This window comes from Puma concolor, chromosome E1, assembly GCF_028749965.1.
Source record: "Puma concolor isolate L17-30 chromosome E1, mPumCon1.1.hap2, whole genome shotgun sequence".
Classification (NCBI taxonomy): domain Eukaryota; kingdom Metazoa; phylum Chordata; class Mammalia; order Carnivora; family Felidae; genus Puma; species Puma concolor.
The window spans coordinates 41,932,562-41,952,409 of record NC_141680.1 but is presented as its reverse complement, the minus strand read 5'-3'; the positions used below and the strand labels follow the sequence as shown (position 1 = coordinate 41,952,409).

Here is a 19,848-nt window from a genome sequence, read left to right as displayed (position 1 = left end):
TTTCTCCCACTGGGCCTGGCTCCGCGTCTCCCACAAACCACAGGTTCTCCAGGCACTTGAGGGAAAGCAGTGACAGCTCTGGAATTTCCCATAAAAGCTGGGTGGGGGGAGTTAGGGGCTGAGTGGATCCGAGCAGGAGGCCCTGGACTCTTCCAGATGGGAGCTGTCAGCCGACGCAGCTGTGCAGGAAGGAAGAGCTGGCTGTAGGTGAGGGAAGTGGGTCCTGGGATGCAGGAACGGAGCCTGGTGAGAGAGAACCAGAGAGGTATGGCCGCGGACTGGGGTCGGGGTGGCTCTCTGGGCCTCCCCCAAAGCAAGGGTAGTTTGGAGCAGAATCCAGAAGCCCCGGGCGATTGCCAAATGACACCCGAGGGGGAGAGAAAGTACCTTTGTGTTTTGGGGGGAATGAGAGTTCTGGGGGAGTTCTGGAGCTGGTGAGGTGGGGGTTTCAAGTCCTGATCTGGGTGGGGCTCAGGCCCAGTGGGGATTCAGGGCCATACAAGGAGCAGCATGCTGGGAAGCCATGTCCCCGGGAGCCCGGTAGAGGCCTGGGTCCTCAGGAGGAGCCACTTCCCGGAGCCGTGGCCTACTCGTCAGCTCTCCTGAGGTCCCAGGGCATGGGCTCCTGGTCCTATGGAGGGGCAGCCAGGGAGTGGGGAGAGACAACCCCCAACCCCCCCCTTGTTCAATCAGTGTGTGTCCAGATTGTCCTGAGCCTGGCTAGGGCCGGATGGCAGCCTTGCCCAGTTAATGTGGAACCACAGACAGTGAATGATTTCAAGTTCAAGTATGTCCCAATATTGTATGCAGTTTTGTTTGCTAATAAAATCTGGCAGCCCTGCCCTTAGCAGGTCTGGGAACAGCTCTGAGTCTCTTCCAGTCAAGACTAAAAAAGGCGCAACGTTTCTCTGATTCTTTGGATAAATCGAATTGGTGGCTCAAAATGTCTTAATTGAAAGATTCCCCCCCTCCCATAATGCTTCCGTCAACTTCGTGTACCTGTTACTGCACGTCTGTACTAGAATCTCACAGCTGGCAGCAGAGTTGGCCTGGGGTTTTGATGTGGTTATTTGGCACAGAAATTTCTGGGAGGGGCCGGGAATCCCGGGTGCTTTGCCGCTTGAGTAAATTGAAAAAGCAGTTGTGTGGGGGGAAGAAATGGAGCTCAGTGTGGGTGTCCCCGTTTCTGGGTGGGTGGGTGCTGGGTGGGGTCTAAAAAGGTGAAGACTTGGGATCAGCATGTCCTAGGTGCCTCTTAGAGTGAGAAATTCTGCAGGACCCGTGTGTATGGGTGTCAAAGATCAAACAGGTACCAGGAAAACCAGGAAGCTCAAGCCTAAGCCGAGAGAGAGAGAGAGAGAGAGAGAGAGAGAGAGATTATATTTCTTTTTTTTTTTAATTTTTTTTTTTCCAACGTTTATTTATTTTTGGGACAGAGAGAGACAGAGCATGAACGGGGGAGGGGCAGAGAGAGAGGGAGACACAGAATCGGAAACAGGCTCCAGGCTCTGAGCCATCAGCCCAGAGCCTGACGCGGGGCTCGAACCCACAGACCGCGAGATCGTGACCTGGCTGAAGTCGAACGCTTAACCGACTGCGCCACCCAGGCGCCCCGAGAGATTATATTTCTTGAGTGACCTTTTTCCTTTTGTGCCCTTTTGTGGAGACCTGGCTTCCCCATGGTCCATGGTCTGCTTCCTCCAATGCCTTTGGGGCTCCATGTGATGGTGGAGGCTGGCTTCTAACTATAGCACCAGCACCGAGAAGCAGGAAAAGAGGGACCCTGCTTTCCTCCTCGGGCCCACTGTGACAGGCCGTTCCCAGTCCCTTCTATGTTGAAGGGAATGATCAGCTGGGCAGCAGACTCATGCTTGATTTCTTGGGTCTTTGCCCACGGAGAACCTTGGCTTTCAGATGGAAGCTCATTTGAGAACAGATACCCCTTCTTCTTCTTCTTCTTCTTCTTCTTCTTCTTCTTCTTCAACCAAAAAAGGATCCACAAACCCAGTGGTTGATTTTGAACTTGGTGGCCTTCCAAGGTGGGCTTGGGAAAAGCCAGGACATTTTATGTTCCTACAGCAGCACCTCCCCTCCTCCCCTTGACCCTGAAGCTGGGGCCATGGTGGGCAGAGAGCATCCTGTCAGCTCTGTAGCCCTAAAGCCAGCACCGGTGCTGGCAGGAAGTGGGGGTAGCTTTTGGAAGGTGCTAGCTTCTCGTCAGAGGCCAGAGGGTCCTGGTCTAGGGGGCTCCTGCTGCTCTTTGATCAGCTGTCTTTCTTGCACAGCTGGGCTGCATCCCATGAAACCAGGGTGAGTGATTTGAGCCCCTGGATACAGCATTTGGCTGGAGCTTAGGCTATATGGGTTCTAAGAACAGTTTTGATCTCTCAAATCTGTGACACCAGTTCCTGTTCATCAAGCATGTTTACTTCTCACAATCCTGTGACTGTGGTTCCTCCAGGAAAAACTGAGGCTCAGAGTGGCTGGGTAGCTTCAACTACCCAGGTCTGCCTGAGTTCAGACCCCAGGCCCCTGTGGGCCAGCCTGAGACCCTCTGAGCCCCTTCTTTGGCAAAGCCGTGTCCCTGGCTCAGTTGGCCAGAGATGTCATTTCAGCCTGGACGTGCCGAGGTGCCGGCTCAACATCCCGGTGACTCTGTACCTCCAAATGGGGGCTTCTGGGGAACAGCCCCAGGAGGTGGGTTCGTGTGGCCTCTGCCTACCAGGGCAGGCCCCGAGGAAGCCCATGCCTTTGCTCTGGTGGAAGCGTGGAAGCAAAGGGTGGCCTGAGGTCCAAGAGGGTTTGCAAAAACAAAAACAAAAAAACAACAAGAAAACTCAATCATGTCATAAGCTGGAATCTCTGTAACACCTCTCCATTCTTTTATTCTCCAGGCTAGTGGCAAAGAAGCAGGATGGTGGCTGTGGGGGGTGGTGAATGAGTCACGGACATGTGCAGGTGACTCCTGGCCCCCTCCACAGGAAATGCCTAGGCCTCAAATCCTATAATGTCTGAGATGGAAGAGGGCCTCAAGCTTGCCTTGTCTGGGCACTTCCTGTTCAGGTTGGGGCTCTGGGGCCCGGAATGGACGGGGGTCACTTGGGAAGTTTGGGGCAGAGCTTGGCTTGGAGTCCAGGCCGCTGACCCTTAGCCCAGTGTATTGTATTGTATTGTATTGTATTGTATTGTATTTATTTATTTTGAGGAGAGAGAGAGAAAGCAAGAGAGCAGGAGCAGGGGAAGGGCAGAGAGAAGGAGAGAGAGAATACCAAGCAGGCTCCACACCATCAATGCAGAGCCCAATATAGAGCTTGAGCTCATGAACCGCGAGATCATGACCTGAGCTGAAACCAAGAGTCAGATGCTTAACCGACTGAGCCACCCAGGCGCTCCTTTAGATTAATGTTAGAAAGAATGGTCTTGAAATGGACTCTATTTTGAAATAAAACCTGATGAATGGGCACTCCTGGTTTACTTGATGCCGAACAGGGGGGATTTTCTCTAAGGCTGGGGTGCCATGGGGAGTGGGGTGGGCAGATCCCTGGGGCTGTGTTGGGAGACGAGTGGCTCTGTGAGTCCTGGGTTCTCTTCCCTGATGCAGGCAGGGCATCTGTTCCGCATGGGCCTCACTTCCATCTTGTCATGGCCCCGGCTTCTAGGTGGAAGAGAGCAGAGCAATCTGCTCCCGTGAAGCCCCCTCCACACTTCCCCCCCGAGGGGTGGCCTTGCAGTTTGCAACGTGGAGAAAGGCAGAGGACCAAGCGCGACCAGAAGCCCTTCTCTGACCCGCTTGTCACCCGCTTCAGGAGAGGTACGTGCCTCTCCTCATAGCCTGGGAGACACCTGCCTGGACTCTGGCCCTTGGCGGCCACCCTGATGCACAGGCTGGGAGCGATGGGAACAGAGCATCAGACACCTGCCCACTCGGTTGCCCTGAAGGAAACCTGCAATCATCTTCAGATATGGATCGTTCAGCGGAGGGGTGAAAAAACCCAGAAACTTCAGATGCCTGGCAGCCAGAGGCCCCGGAGAAGAGCCGTGCCAGGCCTTGGAAGGGCTGCCCTTGGAAGAGCACGCTGTGTCCCACATAAGGTAAGTTGAAGCATGGGTGCTTTAGGGACTTGCCTGAGTGGGCCCCACAGTGACAGCCAGACTCTGCATGAGTTGTCCTAGAAATCAGAGGGGGGCATTTATAAGAGGTCTGGTCAGAGCCCCTGTCCTGATGATCAGTGGTTGTCAACTGGGGAGGGGGTTTGGCCTCCCAGGGGATATTTGGTAGTGTCTGGGGACATCTCAGATTGCCACAACTGGGGGAGGGGGTTGCTACTGGCATCTGGTGATAGAATCCAGGGACGCTGCTGACATTTTACGATGTACCGGAAGCCTCCCCGCCCATAAGGAATTATGTAGTCTACGATGTCAGTGCTGAGGTTGAGAAACCCCAGGGACAGCCCCATCCTAGGCTCTGCTGGAAGACGGGGCCGCTGTGAGGACCTGGTTCCATGGCATCCAGAGCTCTGGGGGCCTAATGTCCCCCTTTCCGCTCCCGGTGGGGGGGGGGGCGCTGTCAGGCATCCTGTCGAGGTGTCTGCCGAAGTGGGTGAGGCATGGGCATCACAGCCAACCCTCCTGAGTAATTTCGGAGAGAAGCTTATAAAGCGTTTTAAGAGGTTGCTAAATTACAACTTCAGTATCACATAAATGCTTCCATAAACGCCAGTCTTGCAAACCAAGTCTGTGTGGGAGAAGAGTGAGCGGGTCGCCTGAGCCTTGGGAAATCCCACTTTGTGAGGCGGCAGACGGAGTTTACTTTTGGTGGTTAAATTCTCAGGTGCTCCTCCCAGCTTGCTTAATTATCTGGCGGTGCTTTGTTCATTCTCATTGTTTCCTTCCCTGTCCAACGCGTCTGCATTGACCATCTCCTGTCATCTGCACTGAGCCGTCTCTCAGGGCCTAGGGGGACGGTGGAGGCTGCCCAGGGTCCTGATTCTACTCTCCCAGGTTCAGAGACCTGCGGGTCACAAAGGACACTGCCCTCCAGGGCAGCCCCTTGGAGGGCTCACACACGCGATCCTTTGCCGGCCACAGCCACAAACCATCATCAAAGACTGTCCTGTGTAAGCAGTGTTTCTAGAGCGCACAGGGGTTTTCAAAATACCCTTCCTTACCTCTGTTCTTGACTCTTCTCATATCTGTGGGAAGCAGGCAGGGCAGGCTGATGACCTGCACTGTCCTGATGAGGACACTGAAGTACACCACAGTCATGTGCTCACATGGCAGGACCGATTATCCGCAGAGCCATCATTTGGACCTAGGTCTCTGGGTCCCAGATTCTGGGTGCCTGCACTTGACTTTGGTTGTGTGAGAGAAGCAGCGGGAACACAGGAGTACAGGATTTGGGGTCTGGGAGACCTGGTCTCCGTTCCAAGCTCTGTCACTCGCTGCCATGTCACCATTGGTGCCATGGAGACAGGACCGGCTGCCTCCCAGGATTGTTGTGTGGTGTAAATGAAGTGACTACGGGTCCTGAACACAGCAGCTCCGGGAATTGTCCTTCTCTTTTAGCCGTCCCAGGGGCCCAGGCGCAGGGGAGCACCTGTGAGGCCGGGGAAGTGGACAGGGGGTGACGAGCAGACAGACTGGGCTGCTCCGGGGAAGGCACGCAGAGAGAGCAGGAACCAAATGTCATTTGTGAGGCCACTCCCGATTTATGGGATCTGGTGCAAAGACTTTGAAGACGCAATAAAATTCATATTCTGACAGGAAATGACAACACACGAGAGTCCTGACTTAGCAAACAAAATTCAAATTTTTTTTTTTTTTAATTTTTTACAAGCTAAGAAATTCTGGATGGGTAGCAGAAAAATCACATTCTGATGAGATTAGCTTTCTGGAATAGGAATAGGCTTTCCCAAGAGAAACACGCCAACACCCCATGGAGACTGTATATAAACACCCCAGAGAGGCCTTGAGAGTCTAGAACCTGAGCTCCTTGCTTCACTGTGACCTGCCTCTGCTAGGATCATGGCCACCCAGGTCTGCTCCCCGGTCTTCTCCTCTGGGTCTGTCAAGGGCCTGTGTGGCATGGCAGGCGGCATCTCTCGGGTGTCCTCCGTCCGCTCTGTGGGCTCCTGCAGGGTCCCCAGTCTTGCTGGTGCTGTGGGGTCTGCCTCCTCCATCAGGCTGGGCCTCTCCAGCCTCGGGAGCTGCTTGCCCGGCTCCTACCTGGCCGCTGGCTGCTACCCCTCTGGCTTTGTTGGGAGCGGGGGCTGGTTCTGCGAAGGCGCCTTCAATGGCAACGAGAAGGAGACCATGCAGTTCCTGAACGACCGCCTGGCCAACTACCTGGAGAAGGTGCGCCAGCTGGAGCGGGAGAACGCAGAGCTGGAGACCAGGATCCGGGAGTGGTATGAGTCTCAGATCCCGTACATCTGCCCAGACTACCAGTCGTATTTCAAGACCATCGAGGACCTCCAGCAGAAGGTAATGGGGACCTGGCCCCTCCCCAGCATCCCCAGCCCTGGCTGGGAGTGGGGTGGTGGTGGGGGGGGAGGGTCCTGTCTCATTCCAAGGGACTACAGACGGATGAGAATTCTTAGGACCTCTTAGGGAATTCTCTGTTCAGGGCAAGATTTTCTCTGGGGGTTCTGGTTTTCTGGGGCGGGGGGCAGGGGGGGACCCAGACCTCTCTGTGAGTCTCTTGCTAAGTGCATCTATGCCAGCCATCCCTCTCCTCCCCTGGCTGTCTTAGCTATAGGAAGGGCAATAACATGTACCCAGCCTCTACCAAATGCAGGCACAGCGCCCGATGCTTTCCCATCTGTTAGATTACTTGGAGAGATGGGTAATACTCACCTTGGAGATCTCACCTTGGAGAGATGGGTATTACTGGGCCCATTTAACAGAGGCAGAAGTTAAGTATCCGGGAGGTTCAGCAAACTTGCCCGAGATCGCACAGCCTGTGAGTGTGAGATGCAGGATCTGAATCCGGGTTGGCTTGGATCTTTGCACCTCAGCCTGAGGCCTCCCGCCGTGCCATTCTGGGGCCTACTTCTAGTGATGCCCTTCCTGGGACTGATGCTCCTTCCATGTCTGGGCTCAGGGCTCAGGACTCGGGGCTGGGCATGCTGAAGGTGCCGGTGGTACTTAGAAGCATGCCCTCTGTGAGCTGGGCCTTTCCTAGCTCCCGGGACGCCCCTTGTTCCCCAGATCCTGCTGACCAAGGCTGAGAACGCCAGGCTAGTCCTGCAGATTGACAACGCCAAGCTGGCTGCCGACGACTTCCGGACCAAGTGAGTGGGCCTCATCGGGGAAGGTCCGTTGTGTCTTCCTTCGCCTCTGCCCTCCGGCCTTGGGAGCTGGGGAGGTGGGAGTGAGGCCAGACCGAACCGTAAGCGGGAATACGGCACAGGCCCTGGATCCCTTCCGGGTCAAAGGAAACGCCCAGCGTGCTGCTGACCCCAAATCAGCCACCGCAGCTGACGGAGGGCGGGGGACCCTGCCTGTGCGTGGCTCCTTCGCTGCAGACCCAGCAGGGTTGTGTGTGTGTGTGCAGGTACGAGACGGAGCTGTCCATGCGGCAGCTGGTGGAGGCCGACACCAACGGCCTGCGCAGGATCCTGGACGAGCTGACCCTGTGCAAGGCCGACCTGGAGGCCCAGGTGGAGTCCCTGAAGGAGGAGCTGCTGTGCCTCAAGAAGAACCACGAGGAGGTGAGGCTCGTGTCGTGTGACTTTCCGGAGTTTCCCACCCGGCAGGGAGCCCCCGGTGACCCTTGGGGCTAACAACTGTGACAGCTACCCCCCCAGGAGCTCCAGCTGACATTTGTTGACATCACACTGTGTGCCCGGAGCTGTTGGAAACACTTTGCATTTTGTTCTCGCTTCATTTCGTCCTCACAATGATCCCATTTTACGGATGAGAAAAACGAGGCACGGAGGGGTTCAGTCACGTGCCTAAGGTCACACAGATCCCACACTCCTGCCCGTGACACGAGATCTCCCTCTGGATGCTAGCGCCTGATAACATTTATTCTATTTGCCTGATGTTTGCCTCATGTCACCCTACCCTCCCAAATCCCCAGAGGAGGCAGGTGTGTGTCCGTGAGGCGACCGAGGCTCAGAGAAGTTGATATGCTAACGTTACCCAGCCGGCACCTGCGGGAGGAAGGTTTGAATCCAGCCACTGGAACCCTCAATCCGGCACCCTTTTCCCAACCGTGTGCCATCCTGCTTCCCCTCTGCAGGAAGTCAACACACTCCGTTGCCAACTTGGGGACCGACTGAACGTGGAGGTGGATGCTGCCCCCCCGGTGGATCTCAACAAGATTCTTGATGATATGAGATGTCAGTATGAGGCCCTGGTGGAGAATAACCGTCGAGACGTGGAGGCCTGGTTCAACACCCAGGTGGGGCTGGGGCCGCTGGGCTGGGGCGGCAGGGGGCAGGCACCAGCTCCCGGGGCAGGGGGTTCCCCTTTAAAGTAGCTTCACTTGGTCTGACCATGCTCTGGGCCCTCAGACCGAGGAGCTGAACCAGCAGGTGATGTCCAGCTCGGAGCAGCTGCAGTGTTGCCAGACGGAGATCATCGAGCTGAGACGCACGGTCAATGCCCTGGAGATCGAGCTGCAGGCCCAGCACAGCATGGTGGGTGGCTTCTGCCCCAGTCACTGGCCACAGCTCCTGGCAAAGCCCTGACCCCCCAGCCTCAGCGTGCGGGCTCATGATGGGGCGTGATCACACAGGATATGCACATACCCAGGGCTACAGGGTCTCTGGTTGGGACTCCCTTCCACTGGCGGCTCTTCCTCTTTCCCCTTCCAGAGGAACTCCCTGGAATCCACCCTGGCGGAGACCGAGGCGCGCTACAGCTCCCAGCTGGCCCAGATGCAGTGCCTGATCAGCAACGTGGAGGCCCAGTTGGCCGAGATCCGCTGTGACCTGGAGCGGCAGAACCAGGAGTACCAGGTGCTGCTGGACGTCAAGGCCCGGCTGGAGTCGGAGATTGCCACCTACCGCCGCCTGCTGGAGGGCGAGGACTGCAAGTGAGTGGCTGTGAGCCCCAGAGAGCCAGGCGTGGGGACAGGGCTCCCGGGGACCAGCCCTCAGTGCCTCAGAGAGGGTGTCAGTCTGCAGTGGATGACAGCGATTGATCCAAAACCTCTCCCTTGAGATCCCTTCTTGTCCCAGCTTGGTCATTACAGGGGCACAAGCTGCACCCCCCCTTCCCCCCACAGTGCCTTCCCACCATGGTGCTTAGCTGGGAGTTCCTCGTCTTCCCCCCTGCAGCCCTTGGGGGGTTTCAGAGGCACCGAAGCCATCGGTTGTTGTCATCCTAAACCTGTACTCTATCCTCTAAATCCGCTTAACGTGAATCTCAGTCCCATGCCCCGATGCCAAATGCACTCTGATATGATTTCATTTCTTCAGGCTGCCTGCCCACCCTTGTGCCACAGAATGCAAGCCTTCCGTTAGGGTACCTTACGTCTCGACTGTGCCCTGTGCTCCGGCTGTGCCCTGCGGCCCGGCTCCCCAGGTCAGCACCCAGATCCGCACCATCACCGAGGAGATCAGAGACGGGAAGGTCGTCTCCTCCAGGGAGCACCTGCAGCCCTGCCCACTGTAGCCAGCCCCCCGGAGGGACACCCCTGTGGCTCCTGGCTCTAAATGACCCCCCCTCCATTCCCTAGAGGGGCTCCCCGCTCAGCAGATTTTTTTTCTACCAAAATGACTTCTTATATTGTGTTTCTGGACTTAACTGCTTTTATGCAAAACTAGGTTCCCCTGGAATTCTACCCAATAAAGTGTGTTCTCTTGGCATTGCAAACGTGACTCTGTCTATTCTTATGAGGTTAGTTAGTGGGGATGTTTGGTCAAGGGTCACAGTAAAGTTGTGCGCTTTGGTTTCACGTCTGTCTTCTCTGGGTCTGAGTGGTAGGAAGTGACAGGGTGATTAAAGATATTTAATAACAGCTTCAGCCCTGCCCATGGGTACCCACCTGGTGGCCCTGCAAAGGCTCCCAAGCCAGCCCTCCTTGGTCACCCTGCCTGGATCTGGTGGTCCCTGTCCTTCCCTTTAGCTTCTCCTCCTTAGTCCAGCTTCCACTGACCTGTTGGCCCACCCTCAGGCCTAATACTGGTGCCAGTTTGGGAGAGGGACCAACCAGGGAGAGGCAAATGGCAGGCAGCCAGCCTGGGCAGACCACTTCGGGGAGGGGAGCTGGAAGATGAAGGCAGGAGGGCCAGGTGACCCTCTGTCCCCAGACCTGGATATAGGGCTGAATGAAGGGCAACAGGGACAGTGAAGTGTGGGGGGTGAAACACAGAGCAGGTGGGAGGGAACCTCTCTGTGGGGCAGAGGTCAGAGTGCCCCAAAGTCTACTGGCTGAGCTCTGCCCTTCTGGGCATCCAGCCTAATGGTGCCGGGCCCTGGACGCCACTCTGGTCAGAGACGCATGGCCTGTGAGAAGTCTGAGGGCCCCATGTCTTCTTTGTCCCCCTGATTTTTTCTTTAGTTGAGAAGACAGGCCCAGAGTGGACAGTGACTTTCCTTAGGCCACACAGCAGTGAGTGGCAGAGAAGAGGCCATCGTCCAGCTATTCTGATTCTGACTCTGGTCCTCTTCCCAGCTCGTAGTGTCTCTCCCCACCTCCACCCAACCTGAATCATTGCTACCTACTGGTCAGGCCCCGCTTCCCCGGTACTCCATGCTCCTGCTCTGGGGGCTGATGTCTGCCACTCCCTGCTCTGGCCTGAGGCTCTGGAGACGGTGGGCCGCAGGGTGTGCACAGAGCACATCCCAGCCCTGCTTGCTGGTGTGTGGAGACGGCCAGGGAGCAGGAGGTGGACTGAGCCCTCTGTTCTGGCCACCGCTCGAGCTGCCCTGCTATTGCAGGCAGACAGACCACACCGGGTCGTGTATCCTGGCAAATAATCACACCGTCAGCGCCTCACTCTGTCGTACAGCATGTCCCCTTTATGTGCGCCCTCTACAGCTTATGGGGTGCACTCACAGCCTCATCTCAGGCACTCAGACTGCCCTGTGTGGCTGTAGGTGCTTTCTTTTCTTCTTTTTGTAAAGTTTATTTGTTTATTTTGAGAGAGAGAGAGAGAGAACACGAGTGGGTGAGGAACAGAGAGAGAGAGAGAGAGAGAGAGGGAGAGACAGAATCCCAAGCAGTCTCCACCCTCAGTGAGGGGCCTAATGCGGGCTCAATCCCACAACCACATGATCATGACCTGAGCGGAAATCAAGAGTCAGTCACTGGGGCACCTGGGGGGCTCAGTCGGTTAAGCGTCCGACTTTGGCTCAGGTCATGATCTCACGATTGGTGAATTCGAGCCCCGTGTTGGGCTTTGTGCTGACAGCTCAGAGCCTGGGGCCTGCTTCGGGTTCTGTGTCTCTGTCTCTCTCTGCCCCTCCCCTGCTCACGCTCTGTCTCTCTCTCTCTCTCTCTCTCTCAAAATTAAACATTAAAAAAAAAAAAAAAGAGTCAGTTGCTTAACTGACTGAGCCACCCAGGTGCCCCTGTAGGCACTTTCTTTATATAACGTTGTCTAGCTGTTTATGACATTTCAGAGCATCAGGGCGCCTGGGTGGCTCAGTCCAAGAGTGTAACACAGAGATCCTGCTGAGTTTCCAGCTGCCAGCCTGTCCTACGGATCTCAGATTTGCAAGCCTCTCCACAACTACGTGAGTCCATATATATATATATATATTTTTTTTTTTCTTTCTTTCCATCCTATTGGTTCTGTTTCTCTGGAGAAACCTGACTGATAACACCCGTTAAGCGTCGGACTTCGACTCAGGTCATTATCTCGAGTTGGTGGGTTCAAGCCCTGCGTTGGGCTCGGTGCTGACAGCTCAGAGCCTGGAGCCTACTTCGTATTCTGTGTTTCCCTCTCTCTCTGCTCCTCCCCCGCTTGGGCTCTGTCTCTTTCTCTCTCTCTCCAAAATGAATAAACATTAAAAAAATTAAAAAAAAAAAGAAATTTCAGAGTATCTGCACTGGTTAAGGAACCCCTCCTATCCTCGACCTCACACTCACACTTAACTGTGTTCCAGTTTAAATCACTAACTGCTGTGGAAACCAGAACTCAGCACTTTTGCTCAGCACTGCTGGGGACCGGCACTGGCACAGTAAAGGGCCGACAGGACACCCTTGCAGGCCTTTTGACTCCTATGTCATTGCTCTTTTTTGACACCAAGGGAGAGATGATATCACACATTACATTTTATCAAATTCCTCCAGAGTGAACATAATCCTTTATTTCAAGGTGGTTCTCATCTTGTTTATCCTTGCAGAGCTGCTATCTGGCTATCTTTCTCATGCTCCAATCAATTAATCAACCAACACCTCATGCATGAAACAAGTGCTAATGCAGGGGAACATCCAGGGAGAAGAGGGGGTGCGGGGGAAGCAGCTGGATCAAACGGTGGGTCACGGGCCCTCCAGTCCTCAAGAAGCTGATGGTCCAGCTGGGGAGACAGCCGCCTGCGCTCCATGCAGCACCAGGCATGGCGGGTGTGGGTGTGGGGCAGGCTCTCGGGTCCTCAGGATGGGGAGAGGTCATTGAGAGCTGGGGGTTTAGGGGAGATTTGGAATTAATGGAAGCTTTGAAGGATGGGCAGAGCAGGAAGGAGGAGGGCAAAGGTATTTTAAAGTATGGCCAAGTGCACCCACGGCATGTTCTGGGGACAGCACAGACCCTACCTTGGCGGGGTGCACAGGTCCTGTCCGAAAAGTAATTAGGATACTTACTAACAAGATTGGTTCTTGCTGATAAGGCATTCTAGGTCATTATTTCGTTTTAGTAAAAAGAATTGCTGAGGAAGAATGGAAATAGACCAGAATGATTTAGAGGCTACTTCATAGCTTTAAAAATATTACTTATATGTCTTATAAAATTATCTAAAAAAACTTATCAAGAATTTTTAGCCACAGATTAGGCTTATGGGCCTGTCTCCCTTTGGCAGAATGGCTTTTGGCCCAGAGAACACTTTGTTAGTGTCAGTCTGGGCAGTGCTGCTCCCCTACACAGAGCTGCCCAATCTCTGAGCCTCAGTTTCCTCATCTATAACAGTAGGGATAGTAAGTCTGACTTTGGAAGTGTTTTTTCCCTCCCAGCTCCCTACCCACTTTTTTCCCCCTCCCTTCCTTATCCCCCCCTGCCCCCTTTCTTAATGTTCCTTTTCTCTCAAAATCCTTTCCTTTCTTTCTCACTTAGCACAACTTACCATGGGCCAAGCATTCATTCACTCATTCATTCATTCATTCATTCATTCTTCCTTTCATTTATTCTTTCATTCTGAGACATCTGGGAGCCTAGCTCCATGCTTGAACTATAGAGATTTCAAAAGAAGTAGGAGGTCTGTCTTTGCCCCCAAAACAGTCTCCCTGGGAACACACGGCTCAAACACAAGACAACTGGAGGGTATCAGTGAAGGGAGGGCCAGCAGATCAACCACCAGTCACTGCCATGGGCGTTCAGAGCCAGGAGGGCAAAGGTGGGCTGGAGCGGGGTAGGCTTCTGAAACATTCCAAGTCTCAGTTTACTCATCTACTAAATGGGGGATACTGGCGATGCCAATCTCATGAGACTGTTGTGAGCAATGAATGAGAGAATGCTTGGAGAGAGCTCAGCATGGGGCCTGGCAGGAACTAAGTGCCATCAGCCTTGCCTTTAACAGGGCTGTGTCGGGGAGGCAAACCCGTTCCGGGCAGCACAGGTGTGGAGCCCTTTCTAGGAACCCATGTGACCGCCGCCCCCCCCCCCCCCAGGGGTCACAGGTATAAACAGCATGGGGCTTCCCAGGCCTTTGTTGCTGTGGCTTCTCTGGGCCCTGTGGATCCAGGGTGGCCCTTGAGCCCAGAGCACAGGAGGCTTAGCAGGGCTGGGGTGGAGCCCTGTGCTCATATGAATGGGAGATCCGAACACCAGAGGAGGCTCATCCAGGCTCTTAGCTCAGCCGCGTCCTTTGCACTGAGGCATGGATTTCCAGGGAGGAGAAGGTGAGGCAGCCAACTGGCCCTGGAACTGTGCTGGGCGGGTGCTGGTCACACCAGGCTCCTGGGTGTGGGAAGGGCATGGTGACTCACAAGAGTTCTATATCTGAGGGCCCCCAAACGCATGCACCTGGCCTATGGGATGGTGGCCTAGGTGTTCAGAGCCCATCTACACTCCCTAGTGACAGCTTCTTAGCTTGTCAGTCTGAGCACAGCAAGACTCCGCCCATCACAGCGGTTGGCGTTCCCCGAGCACTTCCCGTGAGCAGGTGCTGTTTCTGCTTTTTAATCCTCAGAGCAGCCCTAGGAAGTAGGTGTTGTTATCTTCTTGCCACTTTACAGAGGAGGAAACAGAGAGAGATGGGGAGAAATTCAAGCACACGGTTGGTACATGTTGGGACTGGGATTGGAACCCGCAGAGTTCACATGCTTCTGAACTGCTTCTCCTGGGACACCAGAGCCTATTGGTCATCCCCTTGTGGAGCCCACACTATTCGTTCTTTCTGTCCTTTGCAGAGCCCAGCCGTACCTGGCAGCCCGGGAGGGGTTCCCAGCAGAGGCGGAGGCGGGTGGTGTGGTGGAGAGGGCATCTTGGCTCTGACGGTCACTAGGTGGTGGCACTTTGGCAAGCTCTTATCATCCCTGGGTCTTGGGTTCCTCAGCTCTGAGGTGGGGATGACAAGCCTGGGCTCACAGGGCAACATGGGGGTGAAGCGAGACCATGTACAGGGAAGGCTGCTGGTGCTCAGCTCACGGCCGTTCTCCCGATGGGAAGGTGAAAAGTGTCTCCAGAAGAGTCGGCAGGGCCCCGAACTGCAGGGCAGACTGGAAGGCAAATCCCACAGGGCTCCGCCTGCCCTCTGGCTCGGCTCCCAGACCCTCTCCCAGGCCTCACTCGCTTGGCAGATGGGACGTTCTGGAAAAATACACTCCACCCTTAGTCAAGCTTTCTGGACATCAGTCCAGACAGCTCCTGCAGCAGAGATAAAACTCTGAAGATCCGACTGTGTCTTCTGACGAGGTCTGTGAATCATGTCTCCGTTCTCCCCCTCAGTCCCGAGGCAGCCAGCAAGAAAGGCTTCTCCACTTTTTGGCTGGGGTGTGGGAAGACATACCTTCCTACACATGGTAAGTGTGACCATGGACAGGCGCTCAGTAGGCTGACCTCTAGTTGTTTTGGCTGATGGTAGGGCTATACAACCGGCCATATTTCCTGGTGACGGAGGGAGTGGGGGTCTCACCCCAAGGCTCTGCTCTGTCCGGGGTGACCAACTCTCCCATTTTGCAGGGGACTGACGGGTTCTCAGAGATATGGGGCTTTTAGCACTAAATCAAGAACAGTCCTGAGGAAACTGGGATAGTTGGTCACCATTGCCACATTTTTGGGCCATTCTAGAGCCTTCTGTGTCTCCTTGGGCACGAGGTCTTTGTTTCCTGCAACAGCCGGGCTTGCTTTTCCAACACCCAGGGGCCAACCCAGAGGCCTCCTCTACTCCCTTGGGCCAATAAAAGGAGATAATGCTGGAGAAAGTCAAGATCGTGGCTGTGGGTTCCCACACCTCCTAAGGCGGAGGCTGATGAGGTCTGGGCTCGGATGACAGGCCCCTTTGAAGAACTGACGGATACTTGGTCTTCCCGGCAACATGGGGCGGAGGAGACGTCTCGTCGTGGCCACCAGTTCAACGGGGCTCCCGATTTACGAGGCCGGAAAACGTTCACGGGAAGCTAAATAACAGGGTAATGAGGGGTTCTTCTAGAAAGTGGTATTAACTTTAATGAGGAGAAAACCCTTTGTAAAGGCCAACGCCCACTGGGGCAGAGATATAAACGCGGGGTGAAGGGCTGCTTGTCCACACTGGGGGGGCGCCTGGCCTCGAAGACCGATCGCTCGTGTCTGGGCAGCTGAGGTCAATGGCTTCCAAGTGCTTGAAGGCCAGCTTCTCTTCGGGGTCTCTCAAGGGCCCGGGAGCGGCCGGCGGGGGCTCTGCTCGCGTGTCCGCAATGTACTCCAGTGGCTCCTGCAAGCTCCCCAGCCTCTCCCCCGGGGCCCGGAGCTTCTCTGCGTGCTCCGTGGGGCTGGGCCAGAGCGGCTGCAGGGCGGCCAGCTGCCTGCCCGCTCTCTGCCTCCCGTACGGAGGCTTTGCCACCAGCTCCAGCGTGGGCGGGGGCTGGTTCGGGGAAGGCGTCCTCGCCGGCAGCGAGAAGGAGACCATGCAGTCCCTGAACGACCGCCTGGCCAGCTACCTGGAGAAGGTGCGCCAGCTGGAGCGGGACAACGCCAGCCTGGAGAGCCGCATCCGGGAGTGGTGTGAGCAGCAGGTGCCCTACCTGTGCCCCGACTACCAGTCCTACTTCCGGACCATCGAGGAACTCCAGAAGAAGGTGAGACGTCCAGAGTGGCTTTGGCTGCCCGGGAGTCTGCTGTCACCAGCACTGGACGGGGAAGCCAGAGTAGCTGTGGCGGTAGCCCTGCTCCCACGGGGTACTTGAGAGAGGTCGCAGGGCATGTTCACATCTGTGGCCTCATTTGCTCCTCCCTGTCATCTGATGAGAGAGGTATCGTTAGCCCATTTTACAGAAGAGAACAACTGAAGCTGAGGCTGGTTAAGTGACTTATTCTGGGTGGTCCAGCTGGCAGTTGGTGGAGCCAGAGTTTGAACGCAGGCTCCGTGAACTGACGGACTGTGTAACCTTTGCTAGCATGGCCTACCTCTTTGAGTTTTAATTTCTTCATTTTTTTTTTTTTTTTTTTTTTTTTTTTTAAGGTGAGGGGCTTGGACTTGATTTGTTTGGTGCACATCAGGTTTTCTATAAAGAACTCAGGGAAGAAAGGGCCTGTCAGATGTTTCCTTCTTGTCCAGCCCACATCCCCTGAAAGTCCCAGCTGCCTCCTGGGAGGGACCATTTGTGACCAAGGAATCACAGACTACGCTGTTGTTCATGACCCACCCTGAGCCCCCAGTGGTCTGGAGACAGGAAGACAAGAGGCAGCCACCATGCCAGTCTTTGCTGGAGCCTTTCCCCATCTGCCCCTGTCCAAGCCAGGTTACGGGTCTCAGAGGCTGCCGAGGCTTCCTTCTCTGACCCCCTCTGCGTGCCCGTAATAAGCCTTCAAGGAGCCTCAGTTGCCGGGAGTCCCGGGACGGCTGACTCCCTCCGGAGGTGGCCCTTGGCAGCTTTGGGGAGCTCCAGCTGACAGAATGTCCTTCCTTGCCCTGATGTCACTTCTCTATTGCCCCAGACCCTGTGCACCAAGGCAGAGAACGCCAGGCTCGTGGTGCAGATAGACAACGCCAAGCTGGCCGCAGACGACTTCAGAACCAAGTGAGTGTTCTGCTGGCTCCTCGGCGGGGGGCTGGTAGAAATAGACATGGGTGAGGCCAGGACTCAGGGTTTTGGCCGCACTAAAGTCGCTGAGGCATTAAGATGGGACACACAGAACCAGGCCAGTCTGGGGTGGGATCTGACTTGGACATAAAAGGAGACGTAGCTTCAGGCACCCTGTTATGCGCCTGCCAGGTACGAGACGGAGCTGTCCATGCGGCAGCTGGTGGAGTCAGACATGAACGGCCTGCGCAGGATCCTGGACGATCTGACCCTGTGCAAGGCCGACCTGGAGGCCCAGGTGGAGTCCCTGAAGGAGGAGCTGCTGTGCCTCAAGAAGAACCACGAGGAGGTGAGCACAGGGGAGGAGGTGGGCATGGGGAAGAAGGTGAACATCGGGAGCAGGTAGGCACAGGGGAGGAGGGTGAGTGAGGCAGCCAGCTGGGAAAGTTAGTGCCGACCCTGATCTGTGCCACAGGAAGTGAACTCACTTCGGTGCCAGCTTGGTGACCGGCTCAATGTCGAGGTGGACGCTGCCCCGCCTGTTGACCTGAACCGTGTTCTGGATGAGATGAGATGCCAGTATGAGACCCTGGTGGAGAATAACCGCCGTGATGCTGAAGAATGGTTCAACACCCAGGTACGTGCCTGGAAACAGTCAGTGCAACGGAGACACAAGGTGGGTCAAACAGAATTGACCTTGGGGCTCTGAACGAAGAAGTTGAGTCTGAGCCCCAGCTCTGTTTCGACCTCACTATGCACGTTGGGCAGGTTGCTGTCCTCTAAGCAATAATGTCCTCAGGGACGTTACTGAAATGGGGATGAAATGAAGGGGATGGACTGGTGTTCTGGAAGGTCCTTCTTGGCTCGTGATTCTGTGTGGCCTCTGTAGACCTCTTCACGAAGCTGAGTCCCGATGTTCCTGACCAGGTCCTGTGTGTGTATGTTTCAGACGGAGGAGCTGAACCAGCAGGTGGTGTCCAGCTCGGAGCAGCTGCAGTCCTGCCAGGCGGAGATCATCGAGCTGAGACGCACGGTCAACGCCCTGGAGATCGAGCTGCAGGCCCAGCAGAGCATGGTGAGCCCGGGCCTTGAGCAAGGCTGCTGGGGGACCAAACCCGGCAGCACATGAGCCCCCTGGGCTTCCATGCTCTGAACACACAGGCAGGCTCCAGGGGTTCAAGGTCTTAAGCATCAGGGACTTTCTGTGTAGAGGGAATGAGGTCCCAGCCCCCATTCACAAATGTCCCAGAGGTAAAACACAGGAGACCTATAGCAACCGACATGTCCCGGCAGCAGCTCTTGTAGATTCATTCTGAGTAATTGTCAGTTACTCGGAGGTGTTGTTAATAGGGGAGCTACTCTCCAGATCAGGGGGGCTACGGGGGCTCATTGGCTATCTCAAATGAGATGCCCAGTGGTGGTGCATCTTGGCTCAAAGTGATTCCCTGCTCCTTCTCGGACCTCCCACCTTTGTCTTCCCTCCCCAATCCTTGTCCTCACAGAGAGATGCTTTGGAATCCACCCTGGCGGAGACCGAGGCGCGCTACAGCGCCCAGCTGGCCCAGATGCAGTGCCTGATCAGCAACGTGGAGGCCCAGTTGGCCGAGATCCGGGCTGACCTGGAGCGGCAGAACCAGGAGTACCAGGTGCTGCTGGACGTGCGGGCCCGGCTGGAGGGCGAGATCAACACGTACCGGGGCCTGCTGGAGAGCGAGGACTGCAAGTGAGTGGCGCCGCAGGCTCCCCTGTCTTCCGAATGCAGTCTGCAAAATCTGGGGAGACGGCACGGTGCCTGGGAAGGGCCCGGTATTTGGAGTCGGGAGCCCTGGGGCTTTAGTTCTGGTCATATTACAAATCCATCACGTGACCCTGGCAAGTCCTTTTTCTCTCTGGGACTCTGTCTCCCCATTGATAAAACCGGGGGGTAGGACTAGGTGATTTTTAAGGTGCTCTGAGTTACTGAAAACAGCAACTGGGAAATCATAGTAATTGGAACATTTTCTTCCTCTTAGGCTGCCCTGTAACCCGTGTGCTCCTGACCACTCGCCTTCCAAGGCCTGCCTCCCCTGTCTTCCTGCGGCCTCCTGTGGTCCGGGCGCTGTTCGCACAACCTGCAGCCCCCGCCCCATCTGTGTGCCCTGCCCGGGGGGCCGGTTCTGAGAGTGACTGGCCATTGTCTCCAGGGCTTAGGCTTGGCCTCTTTTCAACCCTAACCCTAAAGCCCAATCCCCTCTCTCTGTGCGGAGCCCAGGGCCCTGGGGCCTGGCCCTGTGCGGTCTCACTGCAAATACATGCCTCAAAGTCTCTCAAAGCCTGTCATTAAGGCTGGTCACCCCCGAAAGCCTCAACTCCTCATCATTTCAATGGGTGCCAGCCAGGCTCTCTGTTCTCAGGCTGCCTCCTGGGTCAGGTTTTCCTTCTGGGCGCTCTTTTAGTGGGTTCTGAAATGCAATAGAGGGCTTGTGTGGGCAGAATAATAAAGTGCATTTGCTTTGGCTCTCGACGCCTGACTGGCA

The 19,848-nt window shown here is 55.6% G+C and overlaps 2 protein-coding genes across 3 annotated transcripts; both read left to right on the top strand.

Moving 5' to 3' along the window:
- The first annotated feature begins 1,629 nt into the window (after positions 1–1,629).
- KRT36 (keratin 36) lies at positions 1,630–9,825 on the top strand. Of its 2 annotated transcripts, XM_086687299.1 has the most exons (9): positions 1,630–3,063; positions 3,660–4,092; positions 4,832–6,483; positions 7,210–7,292; positions 7,556–7,712; positions 8,246–8,407; positions 8,520–8,645; positions 8,823–9,043; positions 9,429–9,825. In XM_086687299.1, the coding sequence occupies exons 3-9, from the start codon at positions 6,025–6,027 to the stop codon at positions 9,622–9,624; spliced, it is 1,404 nt and encodes a 467-aa protein (XP_086543425.1). In that variant the 5' UTR covers positions 1,630–3,063; positions 3,660–4,092; positions 4,832–6,024; the 3' UTR covers positions 9,625–9,825. The 2 variants fall into 2 exon arrangements, with proteins under 2 accessions (XP_086543425.1, XP_025773457.2); XM_025917672.2 differs by lacking the exon at positions 1,630–3,063 and having other exon boundaries at positions 3,558–4,092.
- A 1,743-nt stretch (positions 9,826–11,568) lies between these two features.
- On the top strand, positions 11,569–19,848 carry KRT35 (keratin 35). Its single transcript, XM_086687301.1, has 9 exons — positions 11,569–11,691; positions 15,060–15,133; positions 15,607–16,387; positions 17,247–17,329; positions 17,525–17,681; positions 17,808–17,969; positions 18,282–18,407; positions 18,835–19,055; positions 19,345–19,848. The coding sequence occupies exons 3-9, from the start codon at positions 15,917–15,919 to the stop codon at positions 19,490–19,492; spliced, it is 1,368 nt and encodes a 455-aa protein (XP_086543427.1). The 5' UTR covers positions 11,569–11,691; positions 15,060–15,133; positions 15,607–15,916; the 3' UTR covers positions 19,493–19,848.

Bases quoted from the DNA above. Each gene is read 5' to 3' on its own strand.
- KRT36 (XM_086687299.1), top strand. From the start codon at position 6,025: ATGGCCACCCAGGTCTGCTCCCCGGTCTTCTCCTCTGGGTCTGTCAAG. The intron at 8,646-8,822 runs GTGGGTGGCTTC...TTCCCCTTCCAG, and splicing joins TGCAGGCCCAGCACAGCATG to AGGAACTCCCTGGAATCCAC. The intron at 9,044-9,428 runs GTGAGTGGCTGT...TCATTTCTTCAG, and splicing joins CTGGAGGGCGAGGACTGCAA to GCTGCCTGCCCACCCTTGTG.
- KRT35 (XM_086687301.1), top strand. From the start codon at position 15,917: ATGGCTTCCAAGTGCTTGAAGGCCAGCTTCTCTTCGGGGTCTCTCAAG. The intron at 17,682-17,807 runs GTGAGCACAGGG...TCTGTGCCACAG, and splicing joins TCAAGAAGAACCACGAGGAG to GAAGTGAACTCACTTCGGTG. The intron at 17,970-18,281 runs GTACGTGCCTGG...TGTATGTTTCAG, and splicing joins AAGAATGGTTCAACACCCAG to ACGGAGGAGCTGAACCAGCA.